Consider the following 21344-nt stretch of genomic DNA (forward strand, 5'->3'; position numbering starts at 1 on the left):
AGGACCACCATACACAACCATCACGACCCTGACCTAGAGGAACGATAAAGATAACAAAAAGAGCACTAGGCAACCGTCCTACTTCTGTAAGAGTGTGTGTGTGTGTGTGTGTGTGTGTGTGTGTGTGTGTGTGTGTGTGTGTGTGTGTGTGTGTGTGTGTGTGTGTGTGTGTGTGTGTTTGTGTGTGTGTGTGTGTGCGTGTGTGTGTGTCGCTCACACTCACATACTCTCCCTGTGCTTGCGTCTTGCCATCACACATCACAGCAGGACGACAGAATAACCTTCCAATCAAGTGGCATAACGTGTAATTGTCAACAAACGCCCACACAGGCAATGCAAAGCAAACAACGAGCTGGGAAACAGAGCAAGTGAACCGAGTGTAACGAAGCTTGAGTCGCTAGCGCACCCGTGTCAAAAAAACGCACACACACACACACACTCACTCACTTACTCACACACACATGCACTCACTCGCACATAGTGAAAGCAAAATGCGTTACTCGCTCTCAACGATAGAAACAGATGCTGCCTTGCTGTACATGCGCCAACGCACTTGGCCACGCCCAGCTACACTTCAAAAACCATTCCTCCTCTTCCTTCATTCCCCATCTTCCTTCATTCCTCCTCGTTCTTCATTCCTCCTCTTCGTCGTCGTCATCATCACTGCTGTCGGAGAGATGGGGCCGCCTGTATCCGCGCTTCTCCTCATACAACGCCTCTCGCGCCTCCACAAACTCGTGATAGTCAACCCTGGATTTGAAATACGCCACGTGAGGTGACGTGGTGAGTGAATTGAGGCTGTCAGCGAGTCAGGAAGCAACCAGGCGAGCGCACCAAGCTGGAGTTGTTTGACACGTACACGAAGAGAGCATGCACGATTTGCAGACAGTGGCACACGTCATTTCACCAACACACACACAACCGTATCGCCACGAACCCCCACCCCCACCACTGCAGCCACCCACCACTTTCAGTGTCAACTCACTCTCCGTCGCCGTCCAGATCCAAACGAAAGACCATTTCTTCAGCCTGAATTTCATTCAATCGGAGCCCAAGCTCTGCAACTGCGTGAACCATCTCATCCACAGATATTTTCCCGCTGCGGTCCTTGTCAATCTGTACCGGTCAAGGAGGGGGTGGTTGAGTGAATGCATGAGCTGTGGGAGGCAAGGGGGTGTTTGGAGTGAAACAAACAAAAACAGCACACACAAAATCACAAACAAACCAAACACAGCACACACACACACACATACACACACACACACACACACATACACACACACACACACACACACACACACACACACACACAACAACACACACACAAACCAAACAAACAAGTCAATTCACGTGTGCGTACCCTGAAGAAGAGGTCAGTGAGGCGGAGATTGTTGTCGAGCACATAGTCATCGAGCACCTCCATCGGATCATCCAGCTCAGGATACATCGACCGGAACCTGCACAACGTGTGTGCATGTGCGTTTGAGTGTGAATGTATGTGTGTGCATGTATGTGTGCATGTGAGTAAGAGAGAGAGAGAGAGAGAGAGAGAGAGAGAGAGAGAGAGAGAGAGAGAGAGAGAGAGAGAGAGAGAGCGTGTGTGTGCGCGCGCGCATGTAAAGTAAGAGAGTGTGTATGCGCGCATGTGTGCGCGCGCGTTGCAGCTTAGACCACCCCTTCACGTGCATGATGGGCACAAAGTACAGCAACAACAGCGATCATTCCAAGTACAAGACAGCAGCAACAAGCAGACATCAACCCACGTGGTGGATGCGCGCTGCTCAAAGAGGAGGTACGAGCGTTTGTCCCTTGCATCGACGCCTTCGTTGTGCTCCTCAAACAGCGACCGGATGTCCGCCACCTCGCTGATGAGATTCATGCGCTGACACGGGAGAGAGAGAGAGAGAGAGAGAGTGTGTGTGTGTGTGTGTGTTGCGCGAACGTGCACATAGAACTGTGAGCAAGACAGTGGTTGCCGACGCTGTGCGTTGTTCCCATTCACGTCTACTGCACACAAACCACACTTTCACCATACACACACATACATACACACACACATACACACATACACACACGCCACACCTGCCGCGTGCGTACCGAGTAGCGTCGCGCCTTTCGCGTGGACGAACTACGGCGGGAACCGTCCGTGTGGTATCTGCAAACACCATCGCACCACAACGGCAGCCGGGAGGAAAGCAGTGAATGGGATGAGGAGATAAACGCAGCAAGCAACACAACGTTCGCAGATGGAACAAAGCACAGCCACCTCAAACGCTACACGCGACTTCTGGTGATGCAACTATCACCACTTTGGGAATTGGCTTCAGACTCCGCTACCACCACCATCACCACCATCATCACCACAATCACGTCTGGCACGTGTGACATACCCGCGTTCCCAGGCCTCGATGGCATTCCAGGACGGGTCAAACTCGTCACGACCAGAGAGCCACGCGTCGTCGATGCGCGCAGTGCCGTCGGCGTTGTATCCGTTCTCCCACGCCGTCTGCCGCGACCACTTCTTGTCGTACGGCACCAGTGGCCTGCAGGCACGGAAATAAGGGGTTGGGTTGGGGATGTGGGGGTGCAAGTAACGGTCGGGGAGAGCATGATGGGGGATGATTGAGGACGGCTTGATGAAGGCGACTTATCACAAGAAGGAGTCGCACCAACACTAGCGCATGCACACACACATACACACACATACACACATATACATACATATACACACATACGCACGTGCGGACAAAGACGTTCTGGGCGGCGATTGACTGGCGGCGACGAGAGGACATGATGGATGCCGTTGCTGGTGGTGATGGTGGGTGGTGGCGGTGGTGACAATACAATGGCATCGTGTGAGTGTGCAGGCATTTAAGAAAGAACTGGTAGAGACACTCAGGGCAGTGTGGTGCGCATGTGACGAGAGAAATGAATGGCCGCAGGAGCCAAATGCTTCAGCACACATAAAACACACACACACACACACACACACACAAATACACACTGCGCTCACATGAAAATCGACGCTTGAGTGCGATAAGCGTTGGGCGGAGTGCGTCCACCTCCGACGCACACGAGGGCCGCTGGCTCGCAACAGCGGTCGACGGCACAGCAGTGGTGGTGCTGAGCTCGCGCGCAGACTGAATGGTGTTGAGGATCTGTCTGCACTCCTCGTCCATCTCGAGACCGCCAATGTCCAGCGAGCGGATGGTGCTGTTCTCCGCAATCGCATACAGCACCGCCTTCAGCCCTGTTGTCGTGTGTGTGTGTGTGTGTGTGTGTGTGTGTGTGTGTGTGTGTGTGTGTGTGTGTGTGTGTGTGTGTGTGTGTGTGTGTGTGTGCGTGTTTAAGAGCGGGTGTGAGGGTGAATACAATGATGGGCGCTGCCATCGCAAGCTAGGATACACGACTCATGATTGCATGGCTCTTGAAATGATGCGAGCACATGGTGCATCCATTCCGCATAGACGGCGCACCCTTCGCGCTGATTGGGTTGAGCGCGAGCGAGATGTGTTCCAGTCCCGGTGCGGACTTGAGTGCAGACGCCAGCAGCTCTGCGCCCTGTGAATGACCAATGCAGTGAGCACAGAGGAGAGGACGCGGGCGATGTGCAGCGATGAGGCTGAAAGAACAGATTGATGCAGAGATGCATGATGCAATCACACACCTACACCTTCACTTACACAAACACACGCACACATTCACTCACACTCACACTCACACCCACACTCACGCACACATTCACTCACACTCACACTCACATTCACGCACACATTCACACACACTCACACTCACATTCACATACATCCACATGGACATAGATCCGCAAACGAGGCATTGCTCTCTCTCACCTCGTCTCGAATGTTGTTGTGTGAGAGATCAAGGGAAGTGAGGGTGGTGTTGTTTTTGATGGCAAGTGCGAGGGCTGCGGCGCCTGCGTTGTAAATGCCATTGCCTTGAAGGTTGAGTTTCGTCAGCGACACGTTCGCCTCCAGTGATTGCGCAATTGCGCGGATGCCGGCGTCTTGGATGCAATTCCACGACAGATCAAGGGTGCTGAGGCCTGATTGTGGTGGTGGTGGTGGTGGTGGTGGTGGTGGTGGTGGTAAGAGGTGCGTGAAACGGTGCATGAACTCGCCCGTAGTTGTCCTGAGCGCACGCACGCACGCACGCACGCATGCACGCACGCACGCACGCACAGATGTTCACAAACGCAGAATATCATGTTAACACGAGCGCATTCATGTCAAGGACACACCTGTGTTGTTTGCCAACATGCGCCCCAGTTGCACCGCCGCGGCATTTCCAAGGCGGTTGTTCGCTGTCCATATGTTGCGCGTACATGTGCATGTGTGTGTATGTGGATGTGATTGTGTGCGACTGAATTAGGGCGTGGTCGAACATGAATGGGCAAACACGGGGTGGCATGGCGATATACGCGAACACAGCTCCGCACACATACACACATACACACAACACACACACGTGCACGAATGCTCATACCCACACACATCCACACATCCCCTCACACACGTACACAAGGAGAGCTCGGCGAGTGTGTCGTTGTCCAAAAGCGCATTGCACAATGGCGACATGTCAACGTCAAGGAAATTGTTGCTGTCAAGACGGAGAGACTTCAGACCCGCCCCATTCTGTCACAAGAGACGCAAATGCATGGAAAATCGCATGCATGCACGTGAGTGGAAATGTACGCATGAAAAAGTGGACACAACTTGTGCCATCCCCTCATCCCACTCTCCACCACCACCATGCACAACCACCATCACCATCATCATTCATTCATTCATTATTCATCATCATCATCATCATCATCATCATCATCATCATCATCATCATCATCATCATCATCATCATCATCATCATCATCATCATCATCATCATCATCATCATCATCATCATCACCACCACCACCACCACCAGCAGCAGCAGCAACAGCAGCATGCAGAGCCACCACCACCATGCACACCTTGATGGCGTGTGCGAGCGCCTCAAGACCGCGGCTGCGAATGTCGTTGGTCGAGAGATCGAGCGAGCGTATGTACATGTTCTCTTCCAGAAGCGCTGCGAGTGCCGTCGCACCGTCAGCGGTGATGAGATTCTCAGGGAGAGCAAGGTGCTCGCATGTGTCGACACACTCCAGCGCCTGTGCAATTGCCGTTGCGCCGTCGTCCTGAATGCCCTGTGCCCGCACGACCACGCTCGCATCGGATATGACGCGCTCAAACGCAGACGAGGGCACGCAGTCAAGCCCCCGACACAGCTGCCGGTACATCCTGATGACAATGCCGGTCGTGATGGCGGTGGCGGTGGTGAAGTGTGAGACAAGCGTGAGCACAAATGGGATTGGACGTGATGAAGGACGTGTGAATAGACGCAACGATCGCTTGTGTGTGTGTGTGCGTGTGTGTGTGTGTGTGTGTGTGTGTGTGTGTGTGTGTGTCCGCATCCATCGGCAACAGTAACAGCAAAGAAAACAAGCAATAGTCGGTCAGTCACCCAGCAACAGCAGATAAAACAGCAGGAAGACAACCGACTTGATGGCAGCGTGGTTGCGGAGCAGGCCCATGCGTGACGCTGACGATGATGCAAGCGAGAGCTCGCTGTCCAGGCCAGACGACCCTTCCCTCATCTCCGTCATGGCGCGCGAGCCAACACTGCTCGTGGACAGACGCGACGCCCGCCTGCCGCTCGCAACACGCCCCAGCTTGCTCGATGACAGGCGTCGACGCATTGTTGCAGAGCTCTCACGGTTACCGCTGTTCATGTTGGTGTTGGCGTTGGCGTTGGCGTTGGCCCTGAAGGCACTCGTGAACGACCCTTGGCGGAAGGAACGAACAGAGCGGATGCTGCTGGTGCGGCTCATAATGATGCTGTCCTCATCGTCGTCGTCGTCGTCGCCGTCGTCGTCGTCGTTATCGTAATGGCCACGGTCGATGCCACCATCGCACTTGCGCGGCACAACGTCTTCAGCACGCGTGTGCTCATTCCTCCCACCAGCACCACCATCACGGCCCGCATCGGTAAACACATCCCCACCACCGCCAGTGCTGGCGTTGCTACCGCTGCCATTCGCACCGCCATTCGAATTGCCGTGACCAGGTTGGTTGCGCCGCAGCCCCGATTTCGGGCGCGGACGGCGTCCACTTCTCGGTCGTGATGACGACGATGGTCGGGAGAGATTCTGCAGTTCAGACACCTGGTCGTGTGCCTCATCGCCACATTTCGCCTCTCCTCCGCCATCGCCACCGGAGCTGCTTCGCCCACTGGCATGCTCGGGTGTCTCTGGCGCCTCTTCTACCTCCACGAGGGCAACACCGCCGCTCCCGCCGCTGCTGTTCTGACGACCAATATGCAGCCCTGCTGTGCTGCCGGCCACATCACTGCCGCCGCTGTTGTCATTGTCGTTGTCGCTGTTGCTGTCGCTGTCATAAGGGATGGTGCCACGATCACCTGCGTTGGATCTGGTGCGGATGAGTCCACGGCGGGCATTCATGGCCACCGTCAGGCGCGCCATCTCCACATCTGCCGCCGCATCCAGCGACGGGTCGCTCAGCACGGCGTCCACCTCCTCCATGTCCTCGTCGCTGTTTTCCAGCGCCCACATGGATGTGCGCCGGGTGAACGACTTGCGCGGGGATGCAGACGACACCGCGCTCTGCCGCAACCGGCGCACATCTGTGGCCGGCGTCGATCCCATGAGAGGCGCCGATATGCGCCGATGTGCCGCTGCATACGTGGACGCGGAGCCTGGCGGGCCCTGCGCGCGCAAGTGCAGCAGATCCTGATCTGATCGCTGGCGGAGCATGCCCAGCTTACCGCCGCCACTGCCCACACGAGCTGTGGCGTGGTCCGCAGCGTGATGGCGGGTGGTGAATTGGCGCATCCCGGCTGTCTCTGAGTGGATGTTGCCGTGCCGGCCTTGCATGACGCGGCGCCGGAACAGGTGATGGTGTTGCTGCTGCTGGTGCTGTTGGGTGTGGACGGAGGTGTGTTGGTGCGCAGGTGGTTGTTGACCGCCGTGCTGCTGGCTGCCGGCGCCTGCAGTGCGCGGGGACTGCTCACCAGATTCCGTTTCTGTCAGGCTGGGCAGGTGAATGTGCGCAGAGGAGGAGAATGCGGATGTGGTTGGCGAAGAGAGCGGGCGCGCCATTGCCTGATCTGCGATTGTGTACTCCTCTGGGGTAGTGGGACAGAAGTTGCTGCCTGGGGACTGGAGCGCCTTGATGCTGCGTCGCGCCCACTTTTGCTGGCGAAAGCTGTGTGCCTGGGCGTCTTCGAGCGGGCGCGATGGCGAGCGCCAAAGGTCCAGCGCCACCACCTCCACGCTCTCCCTGCTCTGCCATGGCACGCGTGTCAGCAAGCGGCCAGATCCCTGCCGCTCCATCTTTGGCCAACGGTACAAACAAGAAGGAAGGGATGGAAGGGATGGAAGGGATGGAAGGGATGGAAGGGATGGAAGGGAGGAGGACCCGAGCACGCACGGAGAGCTCAACACAAGCGTGTGTTTGTATTGGGCAGCGAGCGTGTTTGTGTTTTGCTCTGCTGCCGCCGCCTGTTTTTGTTGCTTGCATTCCAGAGTTGGCAATGTGTTGCAAATTGTAATGTTGCTCGCAATTTGCAAATCAGCCACCACCACCACCACAACAACAGAGAAGCGAAACAGCGACACACGCACACACACACACACACACACACACACACACACACACACACACACACACACACACACACACACACACACACACACACACACACACACACACACACCACATCAACAGTGCGCTCCCCCCCCCAATCACTCATCAACCCTCACCCATCTCCCCATCACTCTTCTTCATCCGTCACTCTTCTTCACCCATAACTCTTCTTCATACACCCTTGCCCTTCCCTTCTCTACATGCGAAGTGCGGTGACGGCAGCGCAGGTTGCTCAGCGATTGCGCCAGCCCATTGGAACTGCGCAGAATGGCGTGCATCATGTCGACGTGGCAGCAGAGCACTCACTGATCCTGGGGCTGTGCAAGACCATTCCTCGGCGACGGGCCTTCACCCACGATGAACACTTCAAGGAGCTCTCCATCGCCCTCTGCGAGCACCGCCTCCTCGTCTTTGCCGTGCAAGAAGAGGACGTCCTTCAATCACGCCGACAGCAGGTCGCCGAGGAGCATGCCCATGGCACCAACCCAAATCAGGAGCGCGGGACAACAGCAACCACTGCATCAGCAACCACCACCACAGCAACAACAACATCAACACCATCAACAACATTAGGCACAGCAAGATCAGCTGCGCCTCCACACCACGGTGGCGAGCCCAAAGTACTGGTCACCGATGCCGCCGTGTGGTACCCGTACATCCTGCTGCTGCGGCTCTTGCTGCGTGACGCTGCGCTTGTGGCAATGCTCATGGCCAAATTCCCCGACCTGTGTGCTGCGGTAGCAAGCCTTGCCTTGTACTTCTGCAGCCCTGCGCTGTGGGATGAGGAAGCAGACAACGACCTTCTCTCGTCCGCCAACCACAGCAACGCCGGCGAAGATGGCGGCGACCAAAGCGACCATGATGACACATCGCGGGGCAGCACGTCCTCCACGGCTGCATCGCTGCTGGGGAACCCGCGTGTTGCGCAACAGCGGCTATGCGTGGAGCTGGCAGCAGCCGTGCAGCGACTGACAAAGCACCCCGACAGTGTGCTGACGTTTATGGACGCGCGTGTGGACCACGCCCTGGTGCCGCTGCTTGCGCATGCGGACGGTGATGTCGTCATGTCCGCCGCACACGCCCTGCTTGCCCTTGCCCTCTCCGGCACCGCCGCCACACGCGAGGTGATGGCGTCATCAAGTGCCGTCTCCTTGTGCCTGCAGGCACTGGACCGCGCGCAGGGGGAGCAGCAGCTGGCACTGCTGCGGCTCCTCCTCTCCCTCTCCGACCAGGCAGCAGCACGCAAGGACATGGTCTTGTACGACGCGCTTCGCCTGTTCACGCAGCTGCTGCAGGTGGTTGACTTGGACGTCAGGCTCGCCGTTGTCGGCTGCATCGAGAGGCTGTGCGCAGACTTTGAGGACGAGGTGCGGCTGAGTGGGCTCATTCCGCAGCTGGCAAAGATCCTCGCAAACTACGTGCACGAGCTTGGTGATGGACGTGACCAGGGTGGCGCTGACAGCGCGGGTGAGCGTGACGATGGCGATGCTGGTGGTGGTGCTGAAGGTGGTGATGTGAGAGATACAGCAGGCAGTGGCAGTGGCGGTGTTGGCAACAGCATTGGCGAAGGCGGTGACTTCCACATCCCCGTGTCATCATCCACCATCACATCGCTGCCACCGCCCATCGCCCTAGCGTCCCCCGCCAAGCACTCAGCGCTCCGCTGCGCAGTCATGTCTGCCCTGACGGCGCTGTGTGTGCAAGAGATTGGTGCTGTGCAGGTGCAGGAGTGCAACGTCATCTACGTTGCCTCTCGCCTGCTGGTTCACCCGGTTGTCGAAGCGTACAAGTCGGGTGCGCTGCCTTCGCCGTCCGCTGCTGGCGCATCTCGCCCCGTCACGCCGGCAACCGCCCGCATCCTTGGCCTCCAGGCAGCCAGCAGACCCACGACAGCAACCAGAGGCAAGTCTGGCCACGACGCCACCCCTGCAACAAGCACAGACAACAACAACAACAACAACAACAACGCAACTGCTGGGGTTGGGCATGCGTTGCAGTCATCACGAGCGACTGGTGCGCCACCAGGCACGCCGCGTCGCAACAGCCGCGTGTACCGGCCACCAACTCAGACGCTGCTGGAGCAAGGCTGTGCCATGCGGCTGCTGCGGTTTCTGTTCAGCGCCGAGCGCAATCGCCGCTACTTCAAGCGGCTCTTCCCGCCAGACCTCTTCTCGTGGTTTATCGACGTCGGGCACTACAAGCCCGGCATGCAAGTGTACCTGCGCCTTGTCCGCCACCTGTATCGCATGACGCCAACAGCGGTGCAGCGGTTGGAAAGGGCGGTTGAGGACACAAACGTCAACAAGCAGCCGAGCAGGCACGTGCTCAAGTACGGCCTGCTGGAGAAGCTTGGGGAAGGTTCATTTGGCTGCGTGTACCGGGCCGTGCGGGCTGACACGGAGCACATGTACGCTGTCAAGGAAATTCCATTGCGTAACCCTGCCCTCTTTGGCCAGACGGACGGGGAGCAGGCAAAGGCCATCCAACGCATCGAGAATGAGGTGCGCTCGCTTGTGTGTGTCGTGTGTGTGCGTGTGTGCGTGTGTGTCGTGCGTGTGTTGTACGTGTTGTGCATGTGTGCTGTGTGTTATGTGTTGTGTGTTGTGTGTGTGTGTGTGTCGTGAGTGCTCATGTGCGTACAAGTATGTGTCTTTGCGTGTCTATGCATGCTTGCGAAGCTCTGTGCTTCAAACCGCCTTCAAACCTCTCCTCCTTTCCTGTTCTCTGACACCTACCCACACTTGTCACCCATCACACATGCACACAAACACACAAACACCCACACTCAAACACACACTCATGCACACATACTTACATACACACACGTACATACACGCACGCACACAACTACACTCACATACACCCACAGGTGAAGATCATGCAGGGCGGGCTGCGCCACCCAAACGTGGTGAAGTACGAGACGTCGTTCGTGCTGACCAGCACGCTGTTCATTGTGATGGAGATGGTGGAGGGGGCGTCACTGCAGGACCACTTCAACGCACTTGTGGAGAAGCAGCAGACCATGGACGAGCGGAGGGTGTGGCGCATCTTCGTGCAGATTTGCAACGGCATCCACTACATGCACCGCGAAAAGCGTGTTGTGCACCGGGACCTCTCACCCTCAAACGTCATGCTCGGTTGGTATGACAAGGTGACGATTGTCGACTTTGGCCTCTCCCGCCAGCGCAACACGGGCAACACGCTGATGGAATCGTCAGTGGGCACGCTGTCGTACTCGTGCCCTGAGATTGTCACCAACCAGAAGTACAACGACAAGGCAGACATCTGGGCGCTTGGCTGTCTGTTGTACCAACTGGCAACGCTCCGCCCCCCGTTTGCCACAACCAACATGCTCGCACTCGCCAAACGCATCGTCGAGGGCACGTGCGTTTGTATTGCTTGTCTTTTCGTGTCTTGTTCTGTTTGTATTGCTTGCTTGGCTGTTCGTGGTGTTTTGTCTGTGTGCCATGCCTGTGTGTCTGTGCTTGCATGTGCCCCGCCACCTCCACAACCACCTCCCCTTTCCAATTGCACCTAATTCCCCCTGACTCTCATCCCTCAACTGTTCAGATACGACCCGATCCCTTCCACCCGCTCGGAGATGCTGCGCGAAACCGTCTCTGTCTGTCTCACACCAGACCCAGACCTCAGACCCGACATCACAGAGGTGACGACGACAGTGTTTGTTGCTGTTCTTGCTGTGACACGTGCGCACGCACGCATGCACACATCAACTCGTGTGTACACGTGAGCCCACCTCGAGGAGCCAAGACACAAGCTTGCACTCATACCCACACACGCACACACACTCTCTCTCTCTTTCTCTCTCTGTCCATCGCTCTCCCTCTCTCACAATCACACACACACACACTCTCTCTCTCTCTCGCTCTCTCTCGCTCTCTCACTCATTCATACACACACACCAGGTATGCCAGGCGATTGGCCCCGCCATCATGGTGGAGCTTGATGTTCTAGCGCGAACAATGGAGGTGAAGGACAGGATGATTGAGCGCGAGCGAACCCTCAAGCGCCGGTTTCGCCGCGACGCCAAAGCGGCCAAGGTGGCCATGGATAGGCTGCTCACTGCATCGCAGCGCACAGACGAGGACGAGCAAGCCGAAGAGGAGGAGGAGGAGGACGTGGAGGGGGAGGAGGTGGTGGTGGGCGGACGTGGGGGCGGTGATGATCGAAATGCGTTTCGCCAGAACTCAACAAGCGCGTTTAATGCGGTTCGGGCTGCGGGGCGGGGTACTGATCCCAACGCAGGACCAGCAGGTGAACGCAACGGCGCCCGTGACGGAGAAGCGGGTGTGCACGAGCAGCTATGGCGAACGGACACAGATGGCGCTGTGGAGACTGAGCAAAGAGCAGGCAACCAACATGAGGCAGTGGCGAGTCAACGCAAAGTGGGTGATGATAGTTACAACAACAACAGCGATGATGATGATGGTGATGACAGCGAGCTGGAGGAGGATGTGTTTGGCTCACCCACAGCAACGCAGCGGCTGGCGCGATTTGAGGCGTCACGGCGGCGGCAGCACCGCATCGGCAGCAGACACGTTGTGCACAGCGCGTCCACCTCTGCGCTGCTGGACCCGCGGGCGAGGGCGGGGCTGCGGCGGCACGGGCGAAGACGCGATCGCAGTGATGGCACTGATGGTGACGGTGATGGTGACCGTGGCAGCGGCCCGCTCGGCAGCTTGGCGGAGATTGGCGCCATGCTGCCTGCCCATGACGCAACGTCTGAGGAACAGGGTTCACGCACGCGACAACAACAGCAGCAGCACCAATCAAGACGCACTCCCTCTGGGCGCCAGCGCACATCGACGCGACCGTCGTGGCGGCAGGTGTCGCCGTCGCCCTCTGGCAACGCAACGCCACGTGTGCGAAGTGCGGCGCGTGGGCGGCCAAGCAGCAGCACGGCGCCTGCAGCCGGCATCATCCGGTTGCCTGCAAGCAAACTCAAGCCCGTTGCAGACCCGATTGTGCTGCTGCTGACGCAACTGAAGAAGGTCATGTTTGTGTGCATGCAGGCACCGGAGTCTCGAGCAAACCCTGCCCGCCACGTTGTTGTGCGGTTCCAGCAAGTGCTGTTCCGACCAACAACGAGCAGCGCGGCAATGAAGGACCACCTGCACAAGTTGCAGCACGCGGTGCCAAGCACCATCGTCGACATTGACTTTGGCATGGCGGGGCGGGTTGCACGGGAGATTGCCATGCGCAGCAGCACGGAGGCGGCTCGCGCCCTCTCGCGCCTGCAGCGACAGGCCCTGTTCTCCTCCTCTTCATCTTCATCGGGCGCCAACGTGCTTGCAGGCACGCCGAGCGCGACTGCGAACGTCGGCTCGGCTGCAACTGCAACTGCACCCGTGACGGCACAGCGCGTTGCGCCAACGCCCATGCGCGCTCGTGGCGGAGCAGTGGAGCAGGGTGGTGGCGGGGGCGGCAGTGATCAGGACAACAGTTTGCAACGCGGAGCAGCAACCAGCGATGCCAATGAAAGGACAGGCGAGGCTGGCGGAGCGGACCTGACGTCCAGCAGCAGCCGTGTTGGTGATGTCGGTGGTGATGGCGGTGGTGTTCAGCATCGCGACGACGGGGCGTTTCTCGTGCGTGTGCCGTCCATGGAAGATGGGACGCGGCTGACGTCTGACGCGTTTGTGGCGCGAAACACGCTGACATACCAGCAGTTGCACCGCATCATTGAGCTTGAGTTGCAGCGCTGTGGATATTACGACGCAGGAAAGCGCACAGGCCGGACGAGCAGGGCGAGCAGAAGTTCACACCGCTCGGTGGGGGCAGCATGAGCGTTGTGTGTGTGTGTGTGTGTATGTGATTTGTGTGTGTATGTATGTGTGATATGTGATTTGTGTATGTACATGTGTATGTGTGATATGTGATTTGTGTATGTTCATGTGTATGTGTGATATGTGTGTGTGTGCAGAAAGCGCGCGTTTTGCATTTGTGACAGCTGCGCAGGGTTCCAAAGAAGAAGGCAACGCATGCGTCGTGTAATGAATATATCACGTTCATGTCAACAACAGCAACAATACAACAAAGGGGAAGCATGGCAAGTAACAGCAGTCATGGGCAGCAAAGGGTGCGAATGCAGCAACATTCGCGTGCATATGAACTCAAGTGAACGCAAATACAATGAGACACACACAAAGTTACAACGCAGTGCAATGACACGCATGTCGTGTATGGACAGCTTGTTGATTCGGTTGGAATAGGGATCATCATCATCATCATCATCAGCATCATCATCATCATCATCATCACCATCATCATCATCATCAGCAGCAGCAGCAGCAGCATTGCTAGGTTCAGTTCAGTTGATGAGCGTCCAGCCACCATCGTCTTCAGTAAAGTACCGGAAATCTGGTGTTGACGTGCATTTGATTGTGAGTGTGTGGCGGGTGATTTGAGGGTACACTGACTGGCAATGACGCACAGCAAACAGTTCAAGGCACAGCAAACAGCACAAACGGCACAACAACCACCCATAGCAGGATGTGTGCGTGTGTGTGTGTGTGCACGCACATGCGAGAATGGAGAGGAAGATGACACCGTTTCCACCAAATGTCAACCAACACGCGCCGGCCGCAATCTGCACATGCGCGCGCGTGTGTGTAGTGTGAGCGTGAGTGTGCGAGAGTGAATGAGCATGTAAGAGACTGTGAGAGAGTGTGAGAGAGTGTGTGAGAAAGTGTGTGTGTGTGTGAGTGAGTGAAAGCCTACAGATCAATGGTGTGATCTTTGGCCATCATTTCTGTACACAGCCACATACACACACAGGCACGTGCAACGACTGCAAACGTACGGTGCCGTGATGCCAGAGGACAAGGGGGATGCCTTGGTTGAAGGAACGAACAAGAACAATAGGTGGTGTGTGTGTGTGTGAGCGTGGGAGAGAGAGAGTGTGTGTGTGTGTGTGTGTGTGTATGCGTGTGTGTACGCGTGTGTGTGTGTGTATGCGTGTGTGTGTATGCGTGCGTGTGTGGGAGCGTGTGTGGGAGCGTGAGCGATCACAGGGAGTTGGGTTTGTTGACAGAAGTAAGCAACCTAACTCGAAAAAACATACGTGAATGTGCACAAACACATACACACGAATGTATACACTCACACACGCGCACACACACGCGCACACAAACACGCAATGTAGCGCACCAAAGCCTGATACGACGAGAGCGGCCGTGCAAAACAGGGCAACGTCCCACATCACGCTGATGGTGGTGGTGACGGTGGTGATGGTGGTGTGAGTCGTCATAGTCGGAAGATTTCATTCAAACTCGGTGCATGGAACGGCAAACACGTGTGCTTCTACACATGCGGAACATCACACGCGAACACACACACACATACATACACACATGCACACATACACACATGCACACATGCACACATACTCAACGCACTCTCGCACAACACACGCGCACAGCAGACATGCATTCGGACACACACGGCGACTGCTTACCTTGTCTCCCCGCCAAAACCAATGGAGTAGCCGGAATCAGAGCGCCTCGCAATGGTTGCTGGGATTGGGGTCAGGAAATACGTCAACACTGCATCAGGAGCAAAAGCAAGGCAGGCGACGTCATGGTGAGTGTAGACGCAAGTAGAGAGAATGAGTGGTGGGGAAAGACATCAAACCAAAACGCAAGACCAATCACACAGCATGGACCAGCAGCACTGGCAGGTTCAACATCGCCTGGCGGTCGTGCGACACTTACAGACGAGAAGAGGGTACCAGTTCCTGTGGACATGAAAGCGTATATCATCGAAGCAGCAGAGCGGGAAACAGCAACAACCAAACAGGAACCACAACAGATGAGGATGGTGTCGTTAGGGGTGGTGGTGGTAGTGGTGAGGGATAGTGCAGCTGCGTGTTCAGCAGGGAGGGCAAAGAACACACGCAAGCCAGCAGAACACTCTACGCAGTGCATACACACGCGCGCGCGCACACATACACACGCACACACGCACGCACGCACATACACATCCAATACAACACACACACACACCACACAGAGGTGCGCAGAGCAAACAGCTCACCCGTATTCCTTCAAAGCACAAGCAAGCACGATCATGAGGAGGCCCATGGTGACAAAGAAGGCCAGGGCGCACACGCCTGGAGTGTTGTGTTGCGATGCGCAAGAAAAGACAATGTGAGTCGTGCTGTTGACAACATGTCAGATTGCGAGGTGAGACGCGCAGCAACGCAGACACAAGACAACGGAAAACCGAACAACGTCAAGCGTGAGCCAACACCGCGAGTCCGCACTTACCGCCCATGCTTTGGCCGCACGCCATGTTGTTTGCTCGGTGCTGGTGTGTGTGTGTGTGTGTGTGTGTGTGTGTGTGTGTGTGTGTGTGTGTGTGTGTGTGTGTGTGTGTGTGTGTGTGTGTGTGTGTGTGTGTGTGTGTGTGTGTGTGTGTGTGTGTGTGTGTGTGTGAGCTTGCTCTTGCTCGTATTGGTTGGTTGTTGGTTTGAATGATGAGTCATCGAGGTACCAAAGCGTCACCATAAAATGCAGTGAGTGACAAGCGCGCCAAAAGTTCAAGCGGAAGAAGCACCACCACCACCATCCCAAACAGCAGACCACAAACAGCATCGAGGACGATGCCACTGCGAGGGAAGCGGGATCTCGGGGCGCTGATCCGCCGCAAGTTCAAGACAAGCGGGCTGCTTCTCCAGCGGTATGTGTATGTGTGTCTGTCTGTCTGTCTGTCTGTCTGTCTGTCTGTCTGTGTGTCTGCCTGTCTGCCTGTCTGTCTGTCTGTCTGTCTGTCCGTGCATGTGTGTGTGCGTGTGTGGCCCTTCCACCCTTTCACTCTTGTCATGTATCTGGCGCTACTTGCATGATCTAGACCGGCAAGAGAGCTGCTACAGGATGCCCTCTCCGCCGTGGCCCGGGAGCAGGACTTTGCCCATGTCCAGAAAGCCCTCTCCCTCGTCTTGGACAACATCAACACACTCACACGTACTGTAACAACGTGTGCTTCTGCGCATGCATGTGTGCATGTGCGTGTGTGTGCACGTGTGTGCGTATGCATGTGTCATGTTTGTGTGCATTATGCTCACTCACTCACTCACTCACTCACCCACTCACTCACTCACTCACTCACTCACTCACTCACTCACTCACTCACTCACTCACTCACACGCATTCGCTGGTTTGCTGACCTCATGGTTCGTAGTGAAGAGCAATGCCATTGATCGAGACACAATGGAGCAGGTGCTTTCTGCTCTCAACAATTCCGGCGGCACGACCTCTGTGCTCGACAGGTGCGTTGTGCCAATGCTGCCGTGCATACCACCGCTGCTATTGCTGCTCGAGGGTGTCTTCAGGGGCTTGCGTAGGCACGCAAAGAGAGGCACAGACAAGCACAATGGCGGAGGCGGAAAGGCACAGAATCAAAAACACACAGGCTCGCAATCACTCTCACTGACACTTGTACACGCTCACTCACACACTTACTCACTCACTCACTCATTCACCCACTCACACACACACACACACACACACACACTCTCTCTCTCTCTCTCTCTCTCTCCCTTTCTCTTTCACACAATCGCCCACCCTTTGACCTGTTTGATTGATTGTGCAACAGGACCAAGATGTTCCAGATTGTCAACGCCTTTGAGTACGGAAAGAAACACATGCGCTTCACCTCATGCAATGCACAGAAGCGTTGCTGGCGCTGACGCTACACTCTTCGCAGCACGCATCTCGCGCTTACTCCTGCCACTCTGTTTCCCTTGACTTCCCTTCCTCTTCTCTCTTGTCCCCAACTCCTGCTCATATATCCTCAGGGTTCCCGCCTTTGACTACGACCCAGACAAGAAGCGCTTCTTGCCGTACGTTGTTGTTGTTGTTGTTGTTTAAGTTGTTGTTGTTTAAGTTGTTGTTGTTGTTTAAGTTGTTGTTGTTGTTTAAGTTGTTGTTGTTGTTGTTGTTGTTGTTGTTGTTGTTGTTGTTGTTGTTGTTGTTGTTGTTGTTTAAGTTGTTTAAGTTGTTTAAGTTGTTGCTGTTTCTGCGTTGCGCGCAGCACCAGCACTCCCCATGCAGAACGGCTTGTCACCGACCAAACGCACGCGCGTTTCGTGTGCTTGCAGGCACAAGACGGCGCCAACACTGGCCGCGGATGCTGATGCAAAGTCAGCCATGTTCCGCCACAGATTCAACGCCATCAGACAGGTTAGGCGTGCTTGCGCGACCAAATACGTTACTGTCTTTTGTGGTTTGTGTGTGTATGTGTGTGTGCGTGTGTGTACTCTTTTGATGCGTGCAGGTCTATCACTTCACTTTGCTTCAATTGCCAAAGTTTCATCCATCATCGACAACTCTGTGGCTCTGTCTCTCGCTGTTCTCTGCAGCGTTTGCTGCGTCGCAAAGAGTTTGCAACGCATGCGAGTGCAAACAGTGCTGCAATCAAGGTGAGCATGGCACGCAAGCGATAACGCCACGCCGCTCGCTTATGGTTTTCATTGAAATGATTGAAATGTTGCTTTGTTCGCATTGTATGCATGCGTGAACAACGGATCGATGACACACACGTGAAATATGCACTCACACTTTCTCTCCCGCGCACACACACGCACACGCGCACGCACGCACGCAGTTGACGACGGTGGATGCGCTGCTGGGACTCTCGTCCTCCGAATTCGACGACGACGACGACAGTGACTCGGATGCTAATGAGCTGGATGAGGATGGTGTTGTGGAACGCGCGCAGCGGCGAACAAAGGGGCCGCTTGTCACGGTTCTTGGCATGATCAGTCTCTTGCAAGAGGTGCGGTGGCGAGCGTGTGCGTGTGTGCGTGTACGTATATGTGTGTAAGTGTGTGTGTGTGCGTGTGTATACATCTGTAGGAGCGTTCGTGTGTGCTTGTTGCACTGTAAAAGGGCCACTTTCATTCACGTCTTGCGATCATCACACTGGCGCCACTAATCATCATCATCATCATCATCATCATCATCATCATCATCATCATCATCATCAGGACAAGTGCTTCCTTGAGGATCCTGACGGAAAGGTCGAACTTGTGGTGCAAAATGCCGTGTTTCCTGACGCCCTGCTCACGGAGACAAGCATTATTCTCGTGGAAGGTGCGCTAACACGCTGGAGCTTGCAATCGTACCACCACTACTCTAAGCACGCACACATACGCATACACTTACACATACGCTTGTGCACCGCTTGCTGCTGTTGTTTGCTTACTGGCTGGCTTGCTGACTTCACCTTCTTTTTTGCGTATGCGTGTGTGTATGGCGTGGGCGGGGAAAAGGCGTGTACAGGGACAGGAAGTTGTATGCGCACAACATCGCATCGCCGCCGGCGGAACCACGCGCCCAGACAGAGTGCGCCTACACATGCTTGCATGTGTGGGGGGGGTGCGTGTACGCAACGCGTGTTTCGCGAACGTTCCGTCGTAGGAGTTGCACGTCATTCCCTCCGTTCATGCAAATTCACTCGCTCGTGCATATGTTTTAATTGCTGTCACAGCAATGTGTTTTCAGGCACCAATTTCTTTGGCGGCCACTTTAAAGAAGACGATCGGGTGCGTGTGTGTGTGGGTGTGGGTGTGGGTGTGCGTGCGTGCGTGCGTGTGTGGGTGGGTTGGGAAGCTGTCCCAACTGAGTTTGCGACGACGTGCGTTGACATTTTTCTCTCTCTCTCTCTCTCTGCATGGCGTGCAGGCTGCCCTCATTGAGGAGGAGATGACGCAGGACAGCATGTTTGTGATTCTCTCGGATGTCTGGCTCGACAAACCAGAGGTGAGCATGCTTGGCCATGTGTGCAAATGCTGCTTATTTGCAGAATATAAAGCACCTCACTCACCCACACACGCACGCGCACCCACGCACATGCACTTGTCCATGCATACTCGCACCGCCACACGTTTCCACTCTTGCAGGTGCTTGCCAAGCTACGAACGCTGTTCGAAGGGTACTCTGGCGCCGAACCAGAGACAGTCAAGTACATTCTCATGGGAAACTTCCTCTCCGCGCCATATGGAAAGGACGCGCGACAAACACTCGAGCGTAAGGCACTGGTGTGTGTGTGTGTGTGTGTGTGTGTGTGTGTGTGTGTGTGTGTGTGTGTGTGTGTGTGTGTGTGTGTGTGTGGCTGCTTTTAGGGAGGCTTGGCTAGGTGAATGCGCTTCTTCTAGCACTCATTATGTCTTGACCCATTTGTTTCTTTTCCTCGCATCACTGTGTATACTCCTTGCCAGAATGCTTCAACGAGCTGGCGGACATCATCGCGCAGTTTAACATCACAAGGTCGGTGGCTCTCAAACAGCGCGTCGGTAGAGGGATGGCCACTTGCATCCGCGCGCGCGCACGCACACGCACGCATGCACACACACACAACACACATGCACACACACACACACACGCACGCACACGCACGCGCGCACGGACCTGTACGCGTTTGCTCGTTCCACTCATCCGCCTCCTCTCCCTCCTCCTTCGTTTGATGTGTGCGTTTCAGCGACATTGTGCTGGTGCCGGGTCCCCTTGATCCAGGCTCGCCTTCCATCCTGCCACGACCACCACTCCCGACCACACTCACCCGCCGCTTTCGCACCCGTGTGCCCAACGCCACCTTCACGACGAACCCAGCCAGGTGTGCTATGTGTGTGTGTGTGTGTGTGTGTGTGTGCTGTGTGTGTGTGTGTGTGCTGTGTGTGTGTGTGTGTGTGTGTGTGCAGCACACCTCTCCTCTTCCTCCTCTTCCTCCTCCTCCTCCTCCTCTTCCTCCTCCTCCTCCTCCTCTTCTGCTCACATGCATCCCCTTTCACCACTGCTGCATGTCTTCGCTACTCCATGCTAGGCTTCGCTTTGGTGCTCAGGAGATTGTGCTGTTTCGCGAAGACCTGACGTCGAAGCTGCGCAGGAACTGTCTGTTGCCCCCACGCGACCAGGACGGCAACGACGCAGAGGACATCAAGCTGCACGTGCGTTATGTCGTGCTGCTGTGAGACGACGATGCGCGTGTGTGTGTGTGCGTGTGTTTTATGTGTGCGTTATGTGTGTGTGTGTGCCATTCGTCCTTGTAGATGTGGGTGTCTTCTTCGGTTTGCATCGTGCTCCCTTGTGATCGAAGGCGACAAGTGCCGTGGCATGCTGTGGTCTGCTCTTCTTGTACACGCCCTCACTTCTTCTAACTGCTGTGTCCCCGTTTCCACCGCCGCCCCCCCCCCCATCAACCGCTGCGCAGGTAATCAAGACCTTGGTTGACCAAAGCACGCTGGTACCACTGCCGTTGCACGTGCGCCCGGTCATGTGGGGCTTTTCGCAGGCGTTGCAGCTGTACCCGGTCCCTGACGTGCTGGTCACGGGCGATCGCACAGACACGTCCTCCATGGCATACGAGGGCTGCGTGTGGCTCAACCCTGGCGCGTTTTTCATCTCAGACTACTCATTCCTCTGCTTCTACCCCGGTCGAGCGAGAGCTGACGACCCAGCAGACACCGTCGAATACTGCAAAGTGCCATAATTGATGATTGATTGTTTGAATTCCATGCCAATTTATGTCCTCCTCGGCCTCTTCCTTCACCCCCTATTGTTACATCCGCATTACACGGTTTTTCTCGGTCCTGAGTTGGGTGAGTTT

General features: G+C 55.9%; 5 protein-coding genes across 5 annotated transcripts in view; 2 read left to right on the plus strand and 3 right to left on the minus strand.

The window, feature by feature from the left end:
- PTSG_11548 (uncharacterized protein) overlaps positions 1 to 299 on the minus strand; it is a gene marked incomplete at both ends in the record, with an annotated part of 8411 nt that extends 8112 nt beyond the window's left edge. The window contains one exon of the mRNA XM_004998625.1: positions 282 to 299. Coding sequence (XP_004998682.1) covers positions 282 to 299 — 18 coding nt within the window. The remainder of the gene's footprint in view (positions 1 to 281) is intronic.
- Positions 300 to 632: 333 nt separating this feature from the next.
- PTSG_11549 (uncharacterized protein) lies at positions 633 to 7405 on the minus strand (the record flags this gene model as incomplete). The annotated part of the gene is made up of 14 exons (XM_004998626.1): positions 633 to 750; positions 986 to 1116; positions 1361 to 1457; positions 1764 to 1882; positions 2098 to 2155; positions 2391 to 2543; positions 2740 to 2806; positions 3014 to 3250; positions 3477 to 3561; positions 3852 to 4063; positions 4259 to 4321; positions 4538 to 4652; positions 4988 to 5294; positions 5556 to 7405. The coding sequence occupies 14 exons, from the start codon at positions 7403 to 7405 to the stop codon at positions 633 to 635; spliced, it is 3612 nt and encodes a 1203-aa protein (XP_004998683.1).
- A 513-nt stretch (positions 7406 to 7918) lies between these two features.
- PTSG_00129 (NEK/NEK10 protein kinase) lies at positions 7919 to 13525 on the plus strand (the record flags this gene model as incomplete). The annotated part of the gene is made up of 4 exons (XM_004998627.1): positions 7919 to 10219; positions 10588 to 11102; positions 11289 to 11385; positions 11645 to 13525. The coding sequence occupies 4 exons, from the start codon at positions 7919 to 7921 to the stop codon at positions 13523 to 13525; spliced, it is 4794 nt and encodes a 1597-aa protein (XP_004998684.1).
- A 524-nt stretch (positions 13526 to 14049) lies between these two features.
- On the minus strand, positions 14050 to 16031 carry PTSG_00130 (uncharacterized protein; the record flags this gene model as incomplete). The annotated part of the gene is made up of 8 exons (XM_004998628.1): positions 14050 to 14099; positions 14262 to 14328; positions 14542 to 14573; positions 14889 to 14944; positions 15196 to 15283; positions 15452 to 15474; positions 15774 to 15849; positions 16007 to 16031. The coding sequence occupies 8 exons, from the start codon at positions 16029 to 16031 to the stop codon at positions 14050 to 14052; spliced, it is 417 nt and encodes a 138-aa protein (XP_004998685.1).
- Positions 16032 to 16237: 206 nt separating this feature from the next.
- On the plus strand, positions 16238 to 21325 carry PTSG_00131 (uncharacterized protein). Its single transcript, XM_004998629.1, has 17 exons — positions 16238 to 16418; positions 16590 to 16702; positions 16920 to 17007; positions 17334 to 17366; positions 17536 to 17580; positions 17839 to 17920; positions 18100 to 18159; positions 18345 to 18515; positions 18727 to 18832; positions 19012 to 19084; positions 19230 to 19284; positions 19424 to 19501; positions 19642 to 19768; positions 19960 to 20008; positions 20220 to 20354; positions 20562 to 20685; positions 20949 to 21325. The coding sequence occupies exons 1-17, from the start codon at positions 16342 to 16344 to the stop codon at positions 21225 to 21227; spliced, it is 1695 nt and encodes a 564-aa protein (XP_004998686.1). The 5' UTR covers positions 16238 to 16341; the 3' UTR covers positions 21228 to 21325.
- Positions 21326 to 21344: the final 19 nt, after the last annotated feature.

Source organism: Salpingoeca rosetta (genome assembly GCF_000188695.1).
Source record: "Salpingoeca rosetta unplaced genomic scaffold supercont1.1, whole genome shotgun sequence".
In the NCBI taxonomy this organism is placed as follows: Eukaryota; class Choanoflagellata; order Craspedida; family Salpingoecidae; genus Salpingoeca; species Salpingoeca rosetta.